The sequence below is a fragment of the Suricata suricatta genome, chromosome 2, assembly GCF_006229205.1.
Source record: "Suricata suricatta isolate VVHF042 chromosome 2, meerkat_22Aug2017_6uvM2_HiC, whole genome shotgun sequence".
NCBI classification, from domain to species: domain Eukaryota; kingdom Metazoa; phylum Chordata; class Mammalia; order Carnivora; family Herpestidae; genus Suricata; species Suricata suricatta.
Genome location: NC_043701.1, coordinates 164,384,500 through 164,405,090, shown reverse-complemented (window position 1 = coordinate 164,405,090; position 20,591 = coordinate 164,384,500). Strand labels below are relative to the sequence as shown.

The 20,591-nt window shown below is 43.6% G+C and overlaps 1 protein-coding gene across 1 annotated transcript in view; it reads left to right on the top strand.

Annotated features, from left to right (window-relative positions):
* Positions 1-20,591, top strand: part of SORCS1 (sortilin related VPS10 domain containing receptor 1) — a gene marked incomplete at its 5' end in the record, with an annotated part of 502,465 nt that overhangs the window by 468,460 nt on the left and 13,414 nt on the right. Inside the window, 2 exons of the mRNA XM_029920325.1 lie at positions 2,512-2,643; positions 12,304-12,403. Of these exons, the coding sequence (XP_029776185.1) occupies positions 2,512-2,643; positions 12,304-12,403 (232 nt within the window). The remainder of the gene's footprint in view (positions 1-2,511; positions 2,644-12,303; positions 12,404-20,591) is intronic.

Here is a 20,591-nt window from a genome sequence, read left to right as displayed (position 1 = left end):
CAGCATAGTTGCTCAGGGCAGGAAGATGAGACTGGAGGGACACATGGTCCTTACGTCTTGTGAAACCTGTCTTCTGCTTGGAGAAGAAAAACCTGGAAATGTATGACCGTCCTATTCATGCAGCAGGGTTCCTGACCAGGTCATTAGTAAGTGTTAAGATCAGCCACCTGCTCAACACTGACGGGTCACATCATAGATACAATTAGTGAGAGCAGCCCTGGGCTCCAGCTCCACGGGCAGTGAGCACAGCACATGATGGTCAGCCGTCTCTCTCTGTGTCACTTCTTTTAAAGGAATTTCTCTCCTGCAACTGCCCCAGTGGGAAGGTATTATTGTCCTTATTTTGCAGGCAAAGCAGCTGAGTTTCAGAGATTAAGTAACTTGTTTAGGTCTCACAGCTAATAAGTGATGAAGCTACTGAATTGGAGTGAAGGGCTGAGTCCAATGTCTGGGCTTGTACACATATAACACAGCCCCCAAGTTTTCTGGGAGAACACCGAGATGGTGTTTATCCCTGTCTGAGTATCTCTGATAATTTGGGAAAACACTCATTCAGGCACATCTCCCCCTGAATATGCCACTTTCATAAGTGAGCAGAGAAACGGGGTGTCTTCTCAGGGAGCTGCATGGATTTGTTGTACAAACCCAGAAAATCAGAAATGAGCTATCTCTCCCCAGGGGATCTTCTCAGCCTAAAAAGTAAATCAGTTTAGGGTGTTTTAGACGTTGTTTCCTGGACCCAGCACATCGTGCCTGTGACACATAGAGCTGATGGGTTAAAGGCATTCAGATAACCCTGCTCAGAAAACAGATCTCGTGTCCAGCCTGCTGGGAAAGGCCTGGCCTTGCCCCCGTTCATGCCATTATCTTTGTTGATATTTATGTAGCATTTAACAATATTCCAAAAACTCTTCTCAGTGCTTTGCATTTTTTAGCACATTTAGTCACAAAAGAACCAGCTTATGATGTAGGTACCCTAGTAATTCCCATTTTACAGCTGAGGAAACTGAACATAGAGACCTTGGGAATCCTGCCCTCGGCCACACTATTAAAAATCTGGGATCAGACCACTCCCGTGGTATCCTAACCGCTCCATTCTGTGGCCATCCTTTGCTTTGTTACATGGAGAAACAGGAATACATGGAACAGTGGGTGGAGAAGGGCCACCTTCATGTGCCTCTGTGTAAATGCCCCCTCACCTTTGTCTTTATGACTCACCACTCACCATCCAGGACTACGACGGTGGCTAAATGTCATGGCCACCAGGGGGCGCAGCTACTAGACTACAGGCCCCCTGGACTAGATCCTTCTGCCCTTGGAGCTGTCTGTCCCTGGTGTGACAACTAGTTTCTCTCCTGTGCCGTCCGAGAGAGATGGCTCACACCCCTCAGTGAGCCCACAGACCCCTTCCCTCCATCTGCAGCCTCCTGGGATCCAAGTCCCTGGAGGCCGCCCAGGTAGCTGTCGGACTCCCCTGGGTGATTTATCAGCCTGGCGTTAGCTCTCCGGGGACGGGGCTTCCAGGCTGCTTTCTCTTCACATTCATAGTCTAGGGGTCACATCCCCTGGGGCTCCACCTTTCCACCAGCTGTCCAGAAGGCTAGAAACTCCTGCTCATCAATATTTCCAGGCTGCTGCCTCGCATAATCAGCTAAACGCAGAATAAACATGTCGACTCAACATCTCTCAGGACAGGGTGTTGTAGGGTCGAGGGGCCAATCCCTTCCAGTTTCAAAGACTCCTTGGCTACCCAACGTCAGCAGGCAGCTGACCCAGCCTCTGGCTCCTAGCATTCCACCCTGTCTTTGAGATGAGTAGTTACACTCGGCTACTTCCATAAGCCCTCAGGTACCATACTGTCAATTGGGTTCTAATAAACCCTATAAGAGATACAACTGGGGTCAATTTCTTTGCAGGTTTTTTTCCTATTTACTATGTAACAAAATATGGACTAAAAATCAGTTACCGTTATCTCATCAAATGGGATTTTTCTATTGGCACTTCACAGTGAAATCTTTAATCAAACATCATTCCATCAACATTTTTTGCATAGAATGTGGATGGTTCAGCTGTCATGTCTGAGTTTAAAATCGAGGAGGGCCATAAAAGAGGGCGTTAGCTGGGTCTGGGGCTGCCATATGTAAGCGTCAGGCGAAGGCCGGCAGTACAGCTTTGCTTAAGAACGAGGGCTTCATGGCCAGAACAAAGTTCCAAACTCTGGTCACCACACACTGCCCAGGTGCCCTTAGGCCATCTGCCCTCTGTCCTGCGGCAGAAACAGAGATGCGGCACCCACATGCCTTGGGGAGAAATCCCTGTCTTCGCCCCTAGAATGCCATTGGCAGAGGCTTCAGCTGCCTTGCACCATGTCGCTGCCCCTTTTCAGAAAGCTCACGTCCTTCCTGCCCACCCGCTTGCACCCCGCCCAGGCTCTCTGAGCCCTTCTTGCTTCTCCAGGCTTCTCAGCACCATTTCCTGCAGGACTTACAGGAGCTTCTGTCTCTCCCTCAGGCCTCAGGGGTCCCAGACCAGCACATCTTGGTGGCAGTGCTCCCTGGCTTGCCTACTGCCGCTGAGCTCTTTGTCTTGCCCTATCAGGATCTGACTGGAGAAAACAGAAGGTCAGCAGAGGACCTGGAGCAGGTGAGTCCCCCAGATGACATTCCCCAGAGATCTGAGCCACACCCCCACTGGGACCAGCCACCAGCACAGCAGCTCTGAGGGCGCCGGACTCGAGAGTGAGCACAAGCGCTGTTTCTCATCCGTAATCTGGGGTTCCTAACTGCAGCGGCACACAGGAGTGGTCACTGTAGGCAGTGGCTAAACTGTGCAGAATGTGTCTCCACACTATAGAACACGGTATCTACGATGAATTAGATAAGTCTGTGTGACAAATTGTCCAAGATATTAAGTGGGAGAAAAAGCAAGTCGCTGAAAACTACATGGAAGTTGAACCCATTTACTCCTTCTTACTTTCATCGCAAGTGCATCATGAGAATCAAATGGTGTGACGTGCATGATGTCTTTTTTAAAAGGTGGGACTTGTATACAAATCATGAGTCCTCTATCACCACCATGTGAAGATAATCTGATTAGTGTTTACAATAAATGAGGTAATGTTAGCTCCACGTAACCTCTAGTGGTTGTAAGGGGCCCATTTTTTCCCTCATGTCCACCATCTTCTGCAGTATGAGACTGGTGTGTGTGTGTGTGTGTGTGTGTGTGTGTGTGTGTGTGTCTCTTTCCTGGCCCTTCGATCTTTGGCCTCTCTCCCTCTTCTTTTTAACTTCAAAAGCTTCTTTTATCTGTGTAGTAAAGATTATTGATGTTATGCTGTTTCTCTTTGTCTTCTTCCTCATCTTCCTGTTCTCCCTCTCCTTCCCCTTTCCCCCTTTTCATCATCTATGTAGTTAAAGTGATCAGTCTTGGTCTGGTTACCCCATCAGAGACTACATGGTTTTGGTTTCTCAGTTCTTTCTGGCAGAAAGATTGAAAATAGGATTCTTCTCAGGCCCTGAATAAATACTGGCTCTTTCCCCTCAAGCACATGGGGTTTTTCAGTTTGCTTAGAATGAGCCCATAATCTAGTCGACGACCTGCAGTCTTCCAGGATGGCTCGAGAACTTCCTATAACAACCTTACGACAACAACCCCACGCTACAGCCTGGCCCCCTCCCCGCACACACCCTCCTTTGGACCCTGCTTTCTCACTTGGCACCTGCACGAGTGAAGAAGAACAAAGCTGTCCTGGAGAGCCCCGTTGACGTCCGTTTCCTAGGGAGCTGCGACTGGAGAGCCGGCAGCGGGGGTCCATCAGATACGCTTCTGACCCCCCAGCCCTGGCACTCAGCTTCCCATTATTTTCCACACGTTATCATCTTCACCTGCACTTGGTGGGAGCAAGAACTGGACTGCGTCCTCTCCCAGCACCGCTGAAAACCTGGGCGGGAGGTACATCAGCGTCCGCAGCCTTAGGCAGGAAGACACACCAGTGTTCCTGCTCTGGAAATCTTACCAGTTCACCATGAAATGCAGACTCTAATCTTTTCAAGTATGGAAGAGAGTCCAGATGTAGAGCCAGCTAATTCCCTGTCCCATCATCTGTGCATCTCTCTTTCTTACACTTTCTGTTTTTTCCTAAAAGTGTCCTGTTTTCTTGATGTTCTTATGGGAAATGTGGACAGAAGAGAGGTATGCTCTCTGAAGCTTCTTTTGTTTGTGTAGGAATATGTCTTGTTTGGGCTCTTTTCTCTGGAGTTCTTGTTTCATTTTATTCTCTCTCTCTCATCGGAGTTCCCCCTCCAAAATTCTGAGAGTTGAGTGGCTGTCCCTGCAGCAGCCTGGTGTCGCTGATGAATCCCTGAGTCAGAAGCCTCAAGGGAGCTGGCTCGTTTGAAGGCCGTGTGACTTAGCATTTGGCACATATTGTGGGGAGGTTAGCCATTTTATTAGAAAGAACACGTTGGAGGAGAAACACGTAAACCACGTTTCTAGCCTCAGCTCTGATATCCATTATTTCCATTATTTATAGATGAAGTAATTTAGGACAAGAGAAGTTCAATAAATTTGCCAAAGTCACACAATCTTCATACCCATTTTATATGGTTTTTGAGAGAACATTAAGGCAATGATATGCAAGGTGCCTGAGTGGCTCAGTGAGTTGGGCGTCAGACTCCTGGTTTTGGCTCAGGTCGCAATCTGACGGTTGGTTGGTGGGTTTGAGCCCCGCATCTGGGCTCTGAGCTGTCTGACAGCATAGAGCCTGCCTGGGACTCTCTCCCTGTCCTTCACTCTTTACCCCTCCCCTGCTTGTGCACTCGCTCTCTCGCTCGCTCTCTCTCAAAAAAAAATAAATAAATAAAAGAAATGATGTGCAAAGTACTTAGCTTATAGTAAGTGCCCAATAAGTGGTAAAGACATGATGGACACATTTGTGGACATTTTATGACGAGAATATATGGAAGTGCAAAAGAAAGTTTCTTTTTAGGTTTTTTTGGTTTTGGGTTTTTTTTTTCTTTGAGAAAGAGGCAATGGGAGTGGGGGAAGGGTAGAGAGAGAGGGAGAGACAGAATCCCAGAATCCCAGGCAGGCCCCACACTAGCAGCGCAGAGCCCAGTGTGGGACTTGAACTCGCAAAACCCCGAGATCATGACCTGAGCCGAAACCAAGAGTCCGGGACTAAACTGACTGCACCTCCCAGATGCCCCCAACAGGAAAGTTTAAGGTTGTATAAGAGAATGTTGGGGTTGGTCAAGGGCATGTACTGAAGAAAGGTGCTGGTGAGAATAATAAAATGAGAAACTGAGAGGAGAATGAGGACAGGCACAGATCAAAAGAATGTGCATGAGTGCCTGTTCAGTAGCAAGGAAGCCCCGTCTGAGTTTCCAAGTGGATTTGCAGCAACAAGGGAACCAAAGTACCAGGCTAGCAATGACCAGTCTGTTTAAGGAAACTACCAGTGTATCGACCTTATCTAGGAGTCAAATCAAGCAAATACCAAACCCAGCACATAGGAAGTCAGCGGGTGTGCTTGTTGTAGGGAAGGTCCTTACCCTGATTTAAAACGTCCAGTAATGCGATCAACATCTAAAACTGAGCCATGGGTCAAGATGCTGTGAAACATGGCTGCCATTGGAAACCTGTGATTTTCCACCTAAGTGGCTCCTTGGACCCTTCTCTCTGACTCAGTCCCTTTAAAGTGAAGGAATTTGAGGTCCCAACACAGAGAAGCCAGTCACTTGCCTGAGGCGACACAACTTCTGTTTCTACAAGGCACTCAAGTTCACAGCCCCCCACTCCGCCTTGCTGCAGACGTGGATTGGATACCACTTTGCTAAAAATACCAAGGCTGTTGCCCCAGGAAATGAGTGAGAAATGTTCTCTTTTCTTTTGAGTTTTTGAATCTTTATTCTTTTTATTTGGATATCTGCAATGGACAGATATCTAATTTAAACCAGTTTAGGGAAACACAGTGACATTATGATCTTATTTCATTGGAAGGTCCAAGGATACAGTGCAGGTATGGATGAATTCAGAGCCACCCAACATGCTCCTTCTTCCCTCTTTCCCCATCTCTTTGCTACCATATGGACAATCCCCGTGAGAACGAAGCCAGTTCGGAAAGGCAGGGATGGCCATGGGAAACTCCAGCCTCTATTTAGTCAGCCTGTCAGCTCCACTCAGGAAGCACTCCTCCTCCCCCAATAGCAGCATAGGCGCTGCAGGTGCATAGTTGGCACCAGCTCAGCCTGGGTGAAGCAGACATCTCTTCTAAGTCCCACAGTCGGACGGACAGAGTGCCGGCTCTGATAAGCTGCCTGGATCAGTGGTTCGGGAAGCCTCTCCAGAATCAAGTGGACAGAGAATGGAAAGGGATATTCTTCCTTAAAGAAAAATAGGGAGCGATAAGTAACATCAGGCAGACAAATGCAAGGGACTCCCTTTGTAATAAATTCCACAGAAATTTTAAGTAAATGCAAAGCTAATCCAAACAACAGGAAGGGATGCCCTCCCCACCCCGCCCGGAAATCTGCACTCATATCCCAGAAGGAACTTAGGAAGGGCTGATCTTACCCCTCTCTTAATGCTTCAGCTGCTTTCTTGTAAATATACAGCACAGAACTCCCAGCAGGGGAAGAAGTGGGACCCTGGCCTGATGGACCCAGAAGATTGTGAGGATGAGGCCCCAGCAAAGGGCCCTTGGCTCTCCTCCCTTAGCTTCCCCAGGGGAACAGCAATGCTGGCTCAGATCAAGCTATCTTGTCTGTGAAATAAATTGAAAATTCCTCCCAGTGAGAAGTACTTGGCCTAGTTATCAGGATAACGTGGGCAGGGTTAATCAAGTGACCTCTGTCTGGGAGGGTTCTCCTAGTCTCTATTTCCGATCTCTGGAGAGTAAGAAAAGGCTCACTTGCCCTTAGCTGGCCTCATCAGGGATAACACATCCTGCTTCCCCAGATGCTCAGGTGTGGAGCACACTCCTCAGACCCCCACCTTGTACGCCCTTGCTTCTGAGTCCTCTGGCTCTTCTGGAGGCAGGAAAGACCATTCTGTTCTGCCAAGGTTGTTTGTGATGCTGTGCTGGGGAGATAGGGAGCCAAATGTTGTCTTGCAGAATCCTTAAAGGGCATGAAAACATTTAAAAGAAACAAAACGATTATGGCAAAAATGTCAACCACCAACAATGAATTTCCTCCTTGACTGTCTCTCCTACCATATACATTTGACAGATGAGAATCCAAACTTCAGGGGCACCTGTGACTCGGTTGGTTAAGCGTGCGACTTTGGCTCAGGTCATGATCTCACAGTAGGTGGATTCAGCCCCTGCACTGGGCTCTGTGCTGACAGCTCAGAGCCTGGAGCCTGCTAAAGATTCCCTGTCTTGCTCTATCTCTGCCCCTCCCCCACTCACATTCTGCCTCTCTTCACCTCTCAAAAATGAGTGTTAAAAAAAAAATTCAAAATCCAGAGAAAGGAAAGGTATCTCTGGAAATGGAACAATCTACTAGTAGCATTTTAAGAGTTAAATATTCATTATGAAATATAATTGATAATTTCAGACTCTTACCTGCATAATCTGTCCTGTCCAGATTTTTTTTTAACATGGGGAGTTGAATTATAGAGCTACTCTGGAGTTCACGAAGAAGAGCATTAAAGCAGGAAACTATAATTGAAAGTTGATTAGGTAAGACTTGGACTGGAAGGAATGTAGCAAAGGGAGACAGAAATTTAGAGCTGGTGATGGGAAACACAAGGGAAGGAAATATGTAAAATCAGTGTGTTTCTTCATTATATCGCCCAGGAAACTTCTCAGGTGTTTTAATCAAGCCTATTCTTCTGACCTAAGAAGGAAGGGAACCGAGTAAGCAAGCTAGTGTTAGGTAGAATTCGTGTTTGGTTCTATTGCCCTCCTCATGGTTTAATCCCAAAATCATACTGTATGACGTAGGAAAGATCTCTCTCTCTGTTGAATCCGAAAGGATGGTTCTTCAACTGCTTTTTGAAAGGACCTTAATAATGTAACAGGATCCAGAGTGATCTACTTGGGTCAGCTCCAAGGTCATTACAGGCAAGTATCATGCACTGAACATGGCACCAGAACGCTATTTAGGTCCAGTAGAGTTTGCATTCCTCATGCCAACTTCGGAGATAAACATTAATATCTTGGCCCAGTGTAGCTTTATCATTGATAAATCTGCCAAAGAGCATATTGCATCTATAGTTTGATCTTGTACTACTTTGGCTCATAAGTTTCATAGATTTACAAACATCTCTGTCCTTAAACTTCTCTTTTTTCATGTTTCAATGTTTGACACTTCCCTTACAACCTGAGAGTGTGTTTTCCCCTATTGGTTTCATTAAAAATTGCTTGGATGTTAAATGTGTTCTTAGTGTGGTAAACATCACTGCTGTTGACTAAATATTTCCAGCTCAGGGCACCAAGGTGGCTCAGTTGTTTAGCGCATCTGAGTCTTGATTTCAGCTCAGGTCATGCTCTCATGGTTTGTGGGGTCAAGCCTGGTGTCAGGCACTGTGTCGACAGCACGGAGCCTGCTTACAAGTCACTCTTTCTCTCTCTCTGCCCCTCCCCAACTCTCTCAAAAATAAATTAAATCAACATTAACAACATGTCTCCAGCTCCCTGCCTTCTGGATACATGATAGCATTGTGCCCTTGAGTCTCTTCAGTGGGCAGAACCATGTGACTGATTCTGGCCAATGTGTTGAGAGCAGAAGTGATTTGTGTCACATCCACGCGGAAGTATTCGAATGCCAGATGTAGACCCTTGAGGTGCTGTGGATAGAAACATTTGAGGGGGTAGCTCCACCAGCCTGTGTCCCTGTGTGACCATAATGAGCACGAGTACCTGCCTGCAAGGGCTATGAAATGTGAGCCGGAAATACTCCTTCATTGTTTGAATCCTCTGAGATTCTAACACTGTTCCCTGCACCTAACCTAGCCCATTCTGGCTGTTACACTTGATTTTATATTTTGTGAAAAAGAGAAGGAAGAGAATTGGCATTCTCCCTGTAGCAGGTCCCTCCCACTATGCCCTTCTGACGGTAGCTTTCCCAGCATTTTATCGCATCCCCGCAGTGTTTTTAGCTGGTACTTCAAGTGAAACTTGAATCACATGCATAGTCCATCACTAGGCAGATACCAGGAATAATATGTTGTTTCCTCGGTCATGGTTATTTAGCTGAGGGGGAATAAAAAATGGCCTGTGTAGGAGAGCAGCAGGAGAGGATAAGAGCACAAAGGATACATGATATTTGCTAGGACAACACACGTGACGGGACAGAAAAAGAAAAATAAATATATGGAACTGGCTTCAGCAGATTCAATGTCCCGGCAGCCACACATTATTCCACTTAGTCTCTATCATGCAGGGTTTTGTTTTTCTCATTTAGGCTGCTGCCACCTTCCCGAGAGAATCCAGCTCATTCCACTCCTTTCACAGCCAAAGTCTCTTCCAAACATGACACATTGTATTACCTGGGGAGCAGGATGTGGCAGACCAGAGGAGAGGGTTGGCCCTTGCCTGTCCACACAGCTCACGCCGGTCAGCTGACATGGGACTCCTGGAGCGAGCCGTGCATCGCACAGATGAATACAAGTTGGCAGCGTAATTACTGAAATGCTACAGTTTTAGTTTTGTTTGGGTTTTTTAATTTCCTAAACCTGCTCAGCCAGACCTCTTTCCAAGTGTCTTTCGCTCTCTCTTTTTTGTCACCTGGTTCAAGGAAAATATTTTTCATGAAAATGCTTCAGGATTAGGAGTCAAACAAAACCAAAGTCTGGTGTCAACTCTTCAACTATTAACTGGGTAAACTTAGGTATGTCTTGTAGGCTCCATGGTCCTTTCCATGGAGATACCAGCAGTAATACCTAAGATATGCTGTGTCAGAAAGATAGGCATATACAACTGTGCCAATATAAAGTGTTCAGTGCATTTAATTATATGGCATATTATGCATTTGTATATTACATAAATAAAAATATAGAACTTATGATCTGATGAAAAATATAGGCTAATTCTGTAAGCGGCATGAAAAAATTTTAAATATTGTCAAAATCTGTCAACAATTTCATAGTCAGTTATTTGAATAGAGAATTACATAGTCCTGATTGAGATTATTCTTGTATGCAATGTACATTTCATTTAGTTTTGTTCCTGTGCATAATTTCTTTCCCATAGATATGTGTTCTTTATTTCATGTCCTTTGATGCAAGTTAACTACATAAAACTTACTTTCTGCTACCAGATTATTTCAGTGTAGCCTGCTTAATTTTGTAAACGATACGGGTAAATGCAAAGAAGTAATGTTACAAACCAAAACAAATCTGGGAAGTTAATTATTTCACCAGGAACTCTCCTGGAGGTTATAAATTAGAAATATGCTGTTCTGATGAACTCTATTTTCTGGTTTAGTCATTTGTATCTCTCACTTGAGGAAAAAACAATCCTTGGGAATAAGAAATAAATATCACTTCAACTGGTTAAACGAGAGAAGTTTTTCTCTTGCAAATAAACATTTCCCTTTTGGCCACAAGTTGGGTTCTGCAGAACAGGGCAGCTCTTCAATTACTTCTGACAGGTCTTTCCTATTTGAGTTAAAATAACTTACTACAAAAGTAAAAATACACACACACACACACACACACACATATGCATATGTATATAAACACAAAAATGTGTATAAATATATCCACAGAATTACATTTTTACATATACAGGGTACTGTATTTTACAAACGTAAAAAAAATATATATACACACACATATATGCATATGTATATAAACACATATATTTATACACATCTCTGTGTATGTGTCTATGTGTGTCTGCTTCATAACCCAAACTTTTCTGATTGACCTCTACTAAAGATCTTCTGTCAGATTCCCATAAAAACCTAACCAAATGAATTATAAGATAGAATAGGAATCTATACATTGCAACACTTTAGAGATCATAGAGAAAAACCATTCTATGTAGTCTGTGTTAAAAATCCGTTCCTATAAACCTGGAGCATTCTGGAAGATTCTCTATGTCCAGGAAAAAGAATAGCCTACTATAGAGGATAAAGTTGTGTTCACCATAATTGTCTCACAACCGTGGCTTTCTGCATGGTTTGCCAAATGAAAGCATTCAGGATGCTGAGCTTGCACTGGACCCCAGGTGCTCAACCCGGGTCACTGACAGTGGTCCCAAGTTCCTCTTGTTAAGCGGCGAAGTTCATCTGCAGGGCAGTTCAGTTCCACTACCCATCAGGAGCTTCTGCCAGGAACTCTGCTTCAAAACAAAGCCATCGGTCCCTGCTTAATTTATTAAAGGATCAATCAACGGTGTCATTTTGGCAAATCAGTGGACTAAATAAATACAACTCAACAAATATAAAAGGGAAAACACGGTGGTCAGAAAGCATGGAATTAGACTTAAACAGCATACTAAATAAAATATTAAATTGATGATTAGAACATTAGAAGCAAAGCAAGGAGTCCAGATAAAAATAACAGGGGTGTGGTTTGCCCTAATAGCTTTTCAGAAATTGATCCAAAGAATAAGAAAGTTGAGCTGGGATTTCTACTTTAAATAAGTAAATAGTTTTACCTTATCTATAAAACTGTCCTTATGCTATTACTACTGAAATATGGTCCTTTGCTTCTTTTGGGAGTTAACTATTTTGTGGTCCAGAATTCCATAGGTCTGCCTAGTGTACCTGTGCCAGCCTGGGGAACTGCTTTAGCTGATGTCCATAAGCGTGAAACATGGATGCCCAATGCATTACCTAGATTGTGCCTTTTATTATCTTAGTGGAACTATATTTACCATTCAGTACATAGTCATACAGTATCTATTCTGTGAAAGCCACAGGATACAATTAGGGGAAGGAGAAGGGAGCACAGATAAGATGGAGTCTATCAAGAAGTAAAATAAATGCATATAAACCTCACCAGAGTATGTAAATTGTACATAATTACATCCCTTAAGTTTTTATAACTTACATTATAAAAGTATAACAAATGCTCTTTCAAAAAACAGGGGATAGTGTTTCTAGGATAATACAGGATAATTTTTTAAGAGCAGAAGTTTTTATATTTACTATTTGTCTTATTTTGTAGGATGTAAACTCAGGGCTTGCTTAAAAAATTGTTAGATCTGCATATTCGGGAATAAACATTCAAAATCATACAAGACTCATTTATAGAATTCACAGGATGCCTTGGTAACTGCAGTAATGTCTCAGCATGTAGTTGGTATGACAGTTTTGGTGGCACTCACTATGACACTTCTTCTTTCAGATATCAGAACTGCTGATCCACAAGCTCAATCAAAACTCCGTGCACTTTGAGCTGAAGCCTGGGGTCCAAATCCTTGTCCATGCGGCCCACTTAACAGCAGGTCAGTTTCCAGCTCCCTGGCTTCTGGCTAGTGCCTCTAGCAAAGGGGGATCCCAATCTGTCTTTTCAGCTTAGCAGAACTAGGTGGTACCACTGCTAATGAGAAATAGTGCATCAGTCATCAGAGGTTGCCTTGCCTGACGTTTTTGCCCTAATGGGGACCTGTAAGAATAAGGTAACTTTTCTACTTAGGCACTGGCAAAAACTATCAGGAATCACCTGCGTACATACTCCTAAAATGCTGGCATGCTCTGTCTCAAGGCAAGTCTCACAAATAAAGTTAGCCTTACAAATAACTTTTTTCTGATCTTTTTGAAAAACCTTATTTTCAGTGATTTACATTATCAATATTTTTTTTTCTTTCAGTTTTCGGATACTGAGTAGAAACAACTAGGACTTAAGAGTTGTACATGCCATAACCAGGATCAACCCTAAGTTACTCATGCATGATCTTTGTATCATTGAGCTTCTGTCTCTTCACCTGCAGAAGGTTGTAGGGGGAGGAGGGGATCCTCCTGCTAATGCTATATAGAGATCACAGTGGTAATTCAGGTAATTCTGAGTGTATAGAAATGGACATTGTTGTGTTACATTAATAATAAATTAATATTTACTGAGGACTGATTTTCACAGAGTAGAGTGCTGGTGCTACATTGGAATACAAAGCCAATAGGAAATGGTCTTTGTCCACAAAGAACATATAATCTGATTGTGGTGTGGCAAAATTTGGTGGTAGCAGTGGTGGTGGTGCTGTGGGGCTGGAAAGTGGGCAGAGGCGGGATATCTCAGTGAGTGTAGTGCATAAATGTGTGTATAGAGAGCTGGTATACTCAAGCACTAGATTTTACAATTTGTGGTCAGACTATTGGTTTCAATCTTGGCTCCCTCATTTACTTGCCACAGAAACCTTGAGAAGAGACTTAGCTTCTCTGAGGTGTAGAGATGGCACTCATACCTATGTCCACGCGATTGTGGGAGAATTAAGTTAATTCGGGTCATGCACCGAGAATAGTTCCTGGCACTAATAAGAGCAAGCTATTATTTTTCTTTCTAGTTTTTTGTTATTAACAATCAAAGTTGTATAGGAAATGTGAAACAGAAATTGTGTGCAGTCAAAATGGAAAAGGAAAAGCTTCATGGAGGAGATAGTCTTTGGGAAGAACCTCGATTGATGAAAAGATTGACCTCCAGAGATCATTTCAAGCACCAAAGGCCCAAGGAAGGAGCATGAAAGTTTCCAGTGTTTGGGGGGTGTGGAAAAGTGGGACAGACAATAGCAGTTTCCACCTCCATTCTCTGATTGTCTGGAGATCTGGAGATGTGCCTAGGTCTAGAAGAAGGCCAAGGAGGTTGACCACTGGCCTCTTTTCTCCTTGGATCCCTTTTGATCCTTTTGATCAACTTTGTGATCTCTTTTTTTTTATTATTGTTCTTTATTAGGGTTTCATGGACTATTTTACTTAGGAAAAAAATCCCACTGCCTTAAAAAAATATTTAAAAGTCACTGTTGTGAGGGTGAGATATGGAAGTAGAGTGTGGAAATATGCCAGGCTGCCATTTGTACTTATTTGGCGGACTCTGGGAAGCCACCACGGTGATTGAATGGAGGCATAACTGAGTCAGAGTATCACTTGAGGAAGAGGACTCTCAAGAGCAAGGGGGAATGAGGAGGGCTGGTTTTTCTCTTCTCCAGCCTGTCATCCTAATGCATCCATTGAACAGGCAAGTACTGAGTGCCTTCCTACTCTGAGCCGAGCAGTGTCTTGAGCATAGGATAGAGTTTGTGCCTCCATGAAGCTTCCATCCCTGGGGAAGGCCACACAAGGAACAAATTGACAAATGCCCCTTTTTTGAGTTATACTGCTGGTGAAAAATGCCACACGAAGAAAATGAGAAAATGTGAGAGCATCTAGAACAATTAAGCAACACCTGTGGGAGCAACTGTTAACCCTCGGGCATGAAAGAAAGCTGCCAACTTGTCTCAGGGCATTTGATGACCCAGATGAGCTGTTTCCTACCAAAAGGTTGACCTTTGGTCATCGACGAATGGTGGTGACACAGGGCAGTCACACAAGGCTGGTTGTACTGGAAAACAAGGTACCAGGACATCAGTTGTGCCCATCCTGACAGCCATGCCACTGACATAGTTTTCAAATGAGTGGAAGCTTAACAACTCCAAATTGTTTTAAACAGATTTACCAACTGGGGCACCTGGGTGGTGGGTTAAGCTACTGACTGTGGCTCAAGTCATGATCTCATGGTTCATGTGTTCGAGCCCCACATGGGGCTCTGTGCTGACTGCTCAGAGCCTGGAGCCTGCTTCAGATTCCCTGTCTCCCTCTCTGCCTCTCCCTGACTCGCTTGCGCTCGCTCTTTCTCTCTCTCTCTCTCTCTCTCTCTCTCTCTCTCTCTCTCTCTCTCTCTCTCTCTCTCTCTCTCTCTCTCTCTCTCTCTCTCTCTCTCTCTCTCTTTCTCTCTCAAAAATAATGAGCATTAAAAATTTTTTAAAAATAAAAATAAAGAGACTTACCAATTAATCTAGTTAGGCAGTCCAGCTTGTTTAGGTGGTGGATTAAACCTCGTCAACCTCTCCTCAGCTAGATCTCCTTGTTCCCTTTTGGTTCAGAGGTTAAAAACCCCTGAGTCTGACACTTCACCCCCAGCCCTGGGTTTGAAGGGATGTGACCAACTAGTCCATCCCTCTTAGTACAAAATTTGCTTTACAGCTACTCAGATTCTACGTGAACACTGCCTTCAAGCAACATATTTTGCTGTGGAGTAGCTCCATTTATCAGAAAAATACTCCGTTTACCTGGCATCTCTGTTGGTAAAAGGACCATCGTACATTAAATGAGGCAGAGAACTAACCCCAGGCCTCCGGCTCCGGAGGCCACCTGCATTCCCCACCTCTGCTTCCTCCCACACTTCTCTCACACCAGTTATTTTGTGTGCCTGATTTTTATTCAGCTGATTATCACATCACACTCCAGACACGGTTCAGAATATTTTGCTGAATTAGAAACCTTATTTCAAGTGTTACCTCAGGAAATATTTCCTATAATGACAACAGGTAGAGCTGGGATCAGGCTGAAAAATAGGGATCAAAAAAGCGAATAATTAGCTGAAACTGGTTTGGCCCTGGCTTGGCCAAGGGAAGACAATACAGTGAAAGCGTCCAAAAACATCCATTGGGATCCATAGCTGGAGATGGGAAAGAAAGTCCATCCCCGATAACCATGAAGGGTTAATTCCACTAATGTAAGTTCCAGCTGGCAAGGAATAATGGAAAGTTGGGAAGATCTGGAAAATTTCTCCAATTAATGTTTATAGTTCATTCCACCACTGGGAATTTGGGGGGCAGATCTCTGGGAAGAAGTGATGGCAAAGGGAAGGTACACTCCTGGAGCTCATGTAAACCAGCTGAGATCTGAAGAACTCCCTGCAACCTATATGATGCCAGAGTGCTGAGAGAATAAAATTAAAAATGTAGTTTGAGGCAAAACCCCAATGTCAGAGAGTGAAAAAGTCTTTGACTTCCGACCCCTGTGGCGTATTCAGGGTTCTTCTCTGTGAGTAGGGCCTTCTGGCAGGATGATTTCCAGACCTTGATCAAGCGGCATTATTGATCTTTCTGTTGTGACTGGCTCAGCGACTCAAGGAGATGTGGACTTAGATGTAGATAATCAGCTCCAGTTTGAAAAGTAAGGGAAGAGAATGCCAAGGGCTGATGGAATAATGGAGTTGGAAGCTTGCTCGTTGAGTGTGGCTGTGTTCCTCATCACAGTGTTAGAATTGGCTGTACCCACAGGGGCAACATCACCCTTGGCCTGACTTTCACTGCAAAAGACAAGGTTCAGGTGAAGGTGGACTCTCTCTAAGGATGGTGATGAGGACGCGAAACGCATGATGGGTTGGTTTCCCATTGGAGATTGCTCTTACGTTAGCCTTAGCCGTCTGATTGTTATAAAGTATTTGAATGGAGTAGTCGATTGTGTCTGCCAAGACGGTGGAGGGAATTCTCCTTTCGCATTTAGAAAATGTGGCACCTGGAGGGGCGATCAGTGGATTGAGACACTGGCCACAAATTCTTTAAGTTGAAATTTGCACACTCCTGTTTGGATGGCTAGGAAGAGAAGGACAAAGATCCCTGGGGAAGAGAGAAAATGGTGAGGAAGAGTATTTGAGGCAGAACTTTTACCTCACTCCCTTTCCCTGCCTTTCATCCCCCCTGTAGGCAGGAGGAAATAAAAATTGAAAAATAAAAAAAAATTTTTTTAAAGGAAAAAAGACCACTGTTTGCAACATTTCATATCTCCTAAGCAGGATTGCTAATTCCTTCCTAGGGACCTTTACAGCACGTTGCTGCATTCCATTAATTGCCCAGCAGATGTTCAGCAGGCTTCTTTTAAAAATGTTTGAGCCAGAGTATGTTGCTAGTGAAAGAGGCAGTGCATAATTTGGTTTGTCTCCAAGGAAAAAGAACTGTCTCCTTTCAGGAATTTACTGGCCTTATTTTGTTTTTCAAATTCAGTTCCCTGTTTGCTTTTATGGGAACACAAGGTAAGCACTTCTAGGTCTGGATGTCATTAGAGACTGGATTTAGGTTGTTTCCCCCCACATGTTCTACCTGGGAATTCATTAGCTTTGGTATCTACACTGAGCTCAACTTTGAACGCCGTCTGTATTTTGTTCTTAGCCATTCCTGCACTTTTCCTTTTCTCCTCAATTCCTCTTGAGAGCTCAGCTACTCATGACAGCTAGGTTTCTGAAATTCTCTTTGTGGAAAAAAGGGATTTGAAATTGCAAGTAAGTAGGGAGAGAATGAGACTGTTAACAAGAAGTTGAGGGAGGGCTCTGGCCAGAGGGGCTCTCTTTGGCTTTTGAGACCTGAAATCAGCTGTGTTTATTGGACAAAGGCCATGATGTTCCACAACAACCCAGAGAGTGAGAAAAAGGAGTAGAAATCGATCAAGCCGGGTACCGGACTCGAACACTGGTGTTTCGACTGAAGTGTACCTTTGCTCATGCTGTTTGCAAGTAGAATGTTTCTACCGCCTTTGCCATGTCTCTACATCTCTTAAATCTGTTTGACTTTTAAGGCTTAAATCAATGCCAACATTTGCATGGTAGTCTTTCTAGAGACTTTTATCCAGGATATCATCTATTCCTTCTTTCATCTCACATGGATTTTTTAAAATCTATATTTATCTAGTGATGATGGTAACTATTGTACCTAGCAGAGAACTTGCACATATCAGGTGCTCCATAACTATTGCTTTTATAAATAATTAGATGTGTAAATAATTTATAACCACTGGAGACATATACAACATTCCATTCCCTCAGTGAACCTTTCATTTCAGTTTATTTGATTGTGAATCTGTTTCATGACATCCTGCCTCTTAACAAATAACCAGCGAGGGGAACCGGGCCTTCTGTTCTCCAGTAAGCATCTGAGGAAAACGCATCTTTGTGTTTTTCTTATGTCACATGTCCCTTCAGGAGGCATTACAATTGTTTATATCCACAGTGTGGGAAATGAGAAGGTTGAGGAAAAATTAGAGATTAGAGATTAAGGAAACCTAGGGAGGAGGAGAGGGACTGGCAAGAGAGCTGTTCCTGAAGGAGACCACACAGGTATACGCAGCAGCCTTATTTCCCGGCCCCTGTCACTGGCGGGAGTGTTTCCCACGTACCAGAGCGCCTCACCTCATGGCAGAGCTCAGGGTCCACACCTTAGATTGCACTAGCTCGACCTCATCACACCAGACCTTCTTCAAATCTTTTGTGACACCTCCCCTGAGCTATCGCTCATCCAGGATTTTACCCTGATCTTCTATTATTCATTGGTATTATTTTTATTTTTCTATATTCTGCTACATTTGAAGAGCTACAATCTCATCCCAGGGAGAGTTTTTTCCAGTAAGACTCATAGGAAGGCTTCAAATCAGATGCAGAGCATTTGATCTCTGTAGGTACTTATGGAAGAACAAAGTTAACCTGTTAAGAAAATAGCCTTAAAATGCCAGTAGTTTTCTCGTCGCCCGTGGGGACTTGGAATTTACTCAGGGGTGAGGTCCATTTCAGATTCATCATCTTATTCCTCACGTGACAGTAATTCCTTATTGCCTTACTTCGCAATTAGGCCTTTAAACCTGTGGCTCGTCTGGTGACGTGAGATGAGCTGGGACCCCCTCTCACTCCACACTGGCTGGAGCTGAGGCTCACCAGTGATGTTCATGAGGATTTACTCATTCTAAATAAAGATGATCAAAAATATTCCATGCAGAAATAAGGTTCAGTAAAGATGAGCTGTAAGGTTGAATATGAATTCACCAAAACAAAGAGAAAATAAGCATTCCAGGTATAAAGTGATGCATAGTTTGATATGGTTTGGGGTATCTAGATATATACCCTTAAACACTCTTTTTTTAAATTTTTAACATTTATTCATTTTTGAGAGACAGAGAAAGACAACATGAGCAGGAGAAGGGCAGGGAGAGAGGGAGACACAGAATCTGAAGCAGGCTCCAGGCTCTGAACTATCAACATAGAGCCCGATGTGGGGTTCGAACCCACAAACCGCGAGATCAAGACCAGAGCTGAAGTCGGGTGCTCAACCAACTATCCTTAAATATTCTTAGTTGATATATCTACTGAAGGTAAAATTATGAACATAGGGCAAGAGAGGGATAAATTCAGGGATATCAAATCTGCCATTATTTGATACTCCATTAATGTTATAACCTTTGTTGTTCATCACCCATGCTTGCTAGTGAAAAATCTCTCAATAATGCATCCTTGAAATTACAACGTATGATGCACATGGAAAAGGAAAGAAGGGGCAGAACGAAGGAGGATTTTTTAAATAATAAGTTTGGGCAACAGTCAATAAGTTTTCTCTTTTTAACAGTTTTTTATACATCTTATAAGATGTTTTCAACCCAAGAGGCAAGAGATGGTAACTTATCTGATAGAGATGGAGACCTAGAAGTAGGAGCCTCTTTTAGGGTTGCCAAAGATGCCAAAGTTCATGTTGGGTTTGATATCATAAAGCATATGTGTAGAAAGCCCTAACGGGAAGCTGGAAATAGAAGCGTGAAAGTCAGCTGAGACTAGGAGCAAACTACACATTCAATTCGAAGCTACAGTCTACCACCTTATAGCCAATTCCTGGGCAGGAGCAGTCCTAACAGTGGATAGATCGAAGCCCTAATTGCTGGTACAAATCTTTTAAGCTACTTCAAACTCCATATCTTTGTTGTGGTGAGAACACACGGTCGTGAGTAAATTCAGTAATTATATTATATATATTCAGTGGGGGAAAGCAGCTTAAAAATGTGTTGATTCTTTCAAGGTAGAAGAGATGAGATGAGGTTCTGCATGAGAATGGAAGGGGTAATATTTGATTTGAGAACACAAAACCTAACTAAACTGATTCACACTGTATTACAAACAAGAGCACCACAGGGATGATTTGCATTTCACAGAATGATTTATTGGACAAATAAACTGAAACTTGGGTTTGGGGGGAGGCTGCCACACAGAGGACATAGAGCTAGAAGTGCTAGAACAGATCCTTCCTTTAAAACATGTATAGTTGGAAAGACTGTGTATAAGCCAGTGTAGACAATCCCAGCGACAAAGCATCTGGTTGTTGACCCAACTCTACTTTGTGATTATTTAGACAGTCTCACAAAAGTAGAGGTTTTTCCAGTCTCCCAGCACACACCCTGAATTAAAATCCCAAGGAGTGACTGGTAATCTGCATTTTTAACAAGTTCCCCAAAGGATACATATACAGCAAGGCTTTTCCCCTGGCTCACCAACCACTCCCATAGAGCATTCCACAGACACAACTCCGTCTGTATAACAAGGGAATGTGCATGTCTATAGCCAACAATAAATCTGACTTACAGCTCACGGCATCCACTAAAACAGAAGCATGCATTCAAAAAAGAAGGGCCTGTGACATTAAGTGTAGGAGGAAATTAGTGATAAACAGCAAAATCTAATTTTTCCGCATATCTGGAGCCAACCTAATTGGCAGAATGGGTAGATGACGGTGGGAGGAAGGGAGGGGAAAATGAAACATATCTCTGAATCTGAGATCTACTATATCCATAATCTAGATAAATGGCAAAGGCCAGCCAAGAGCTGGGCCGTGAGGCAGTTGAAAAGTGATTAAA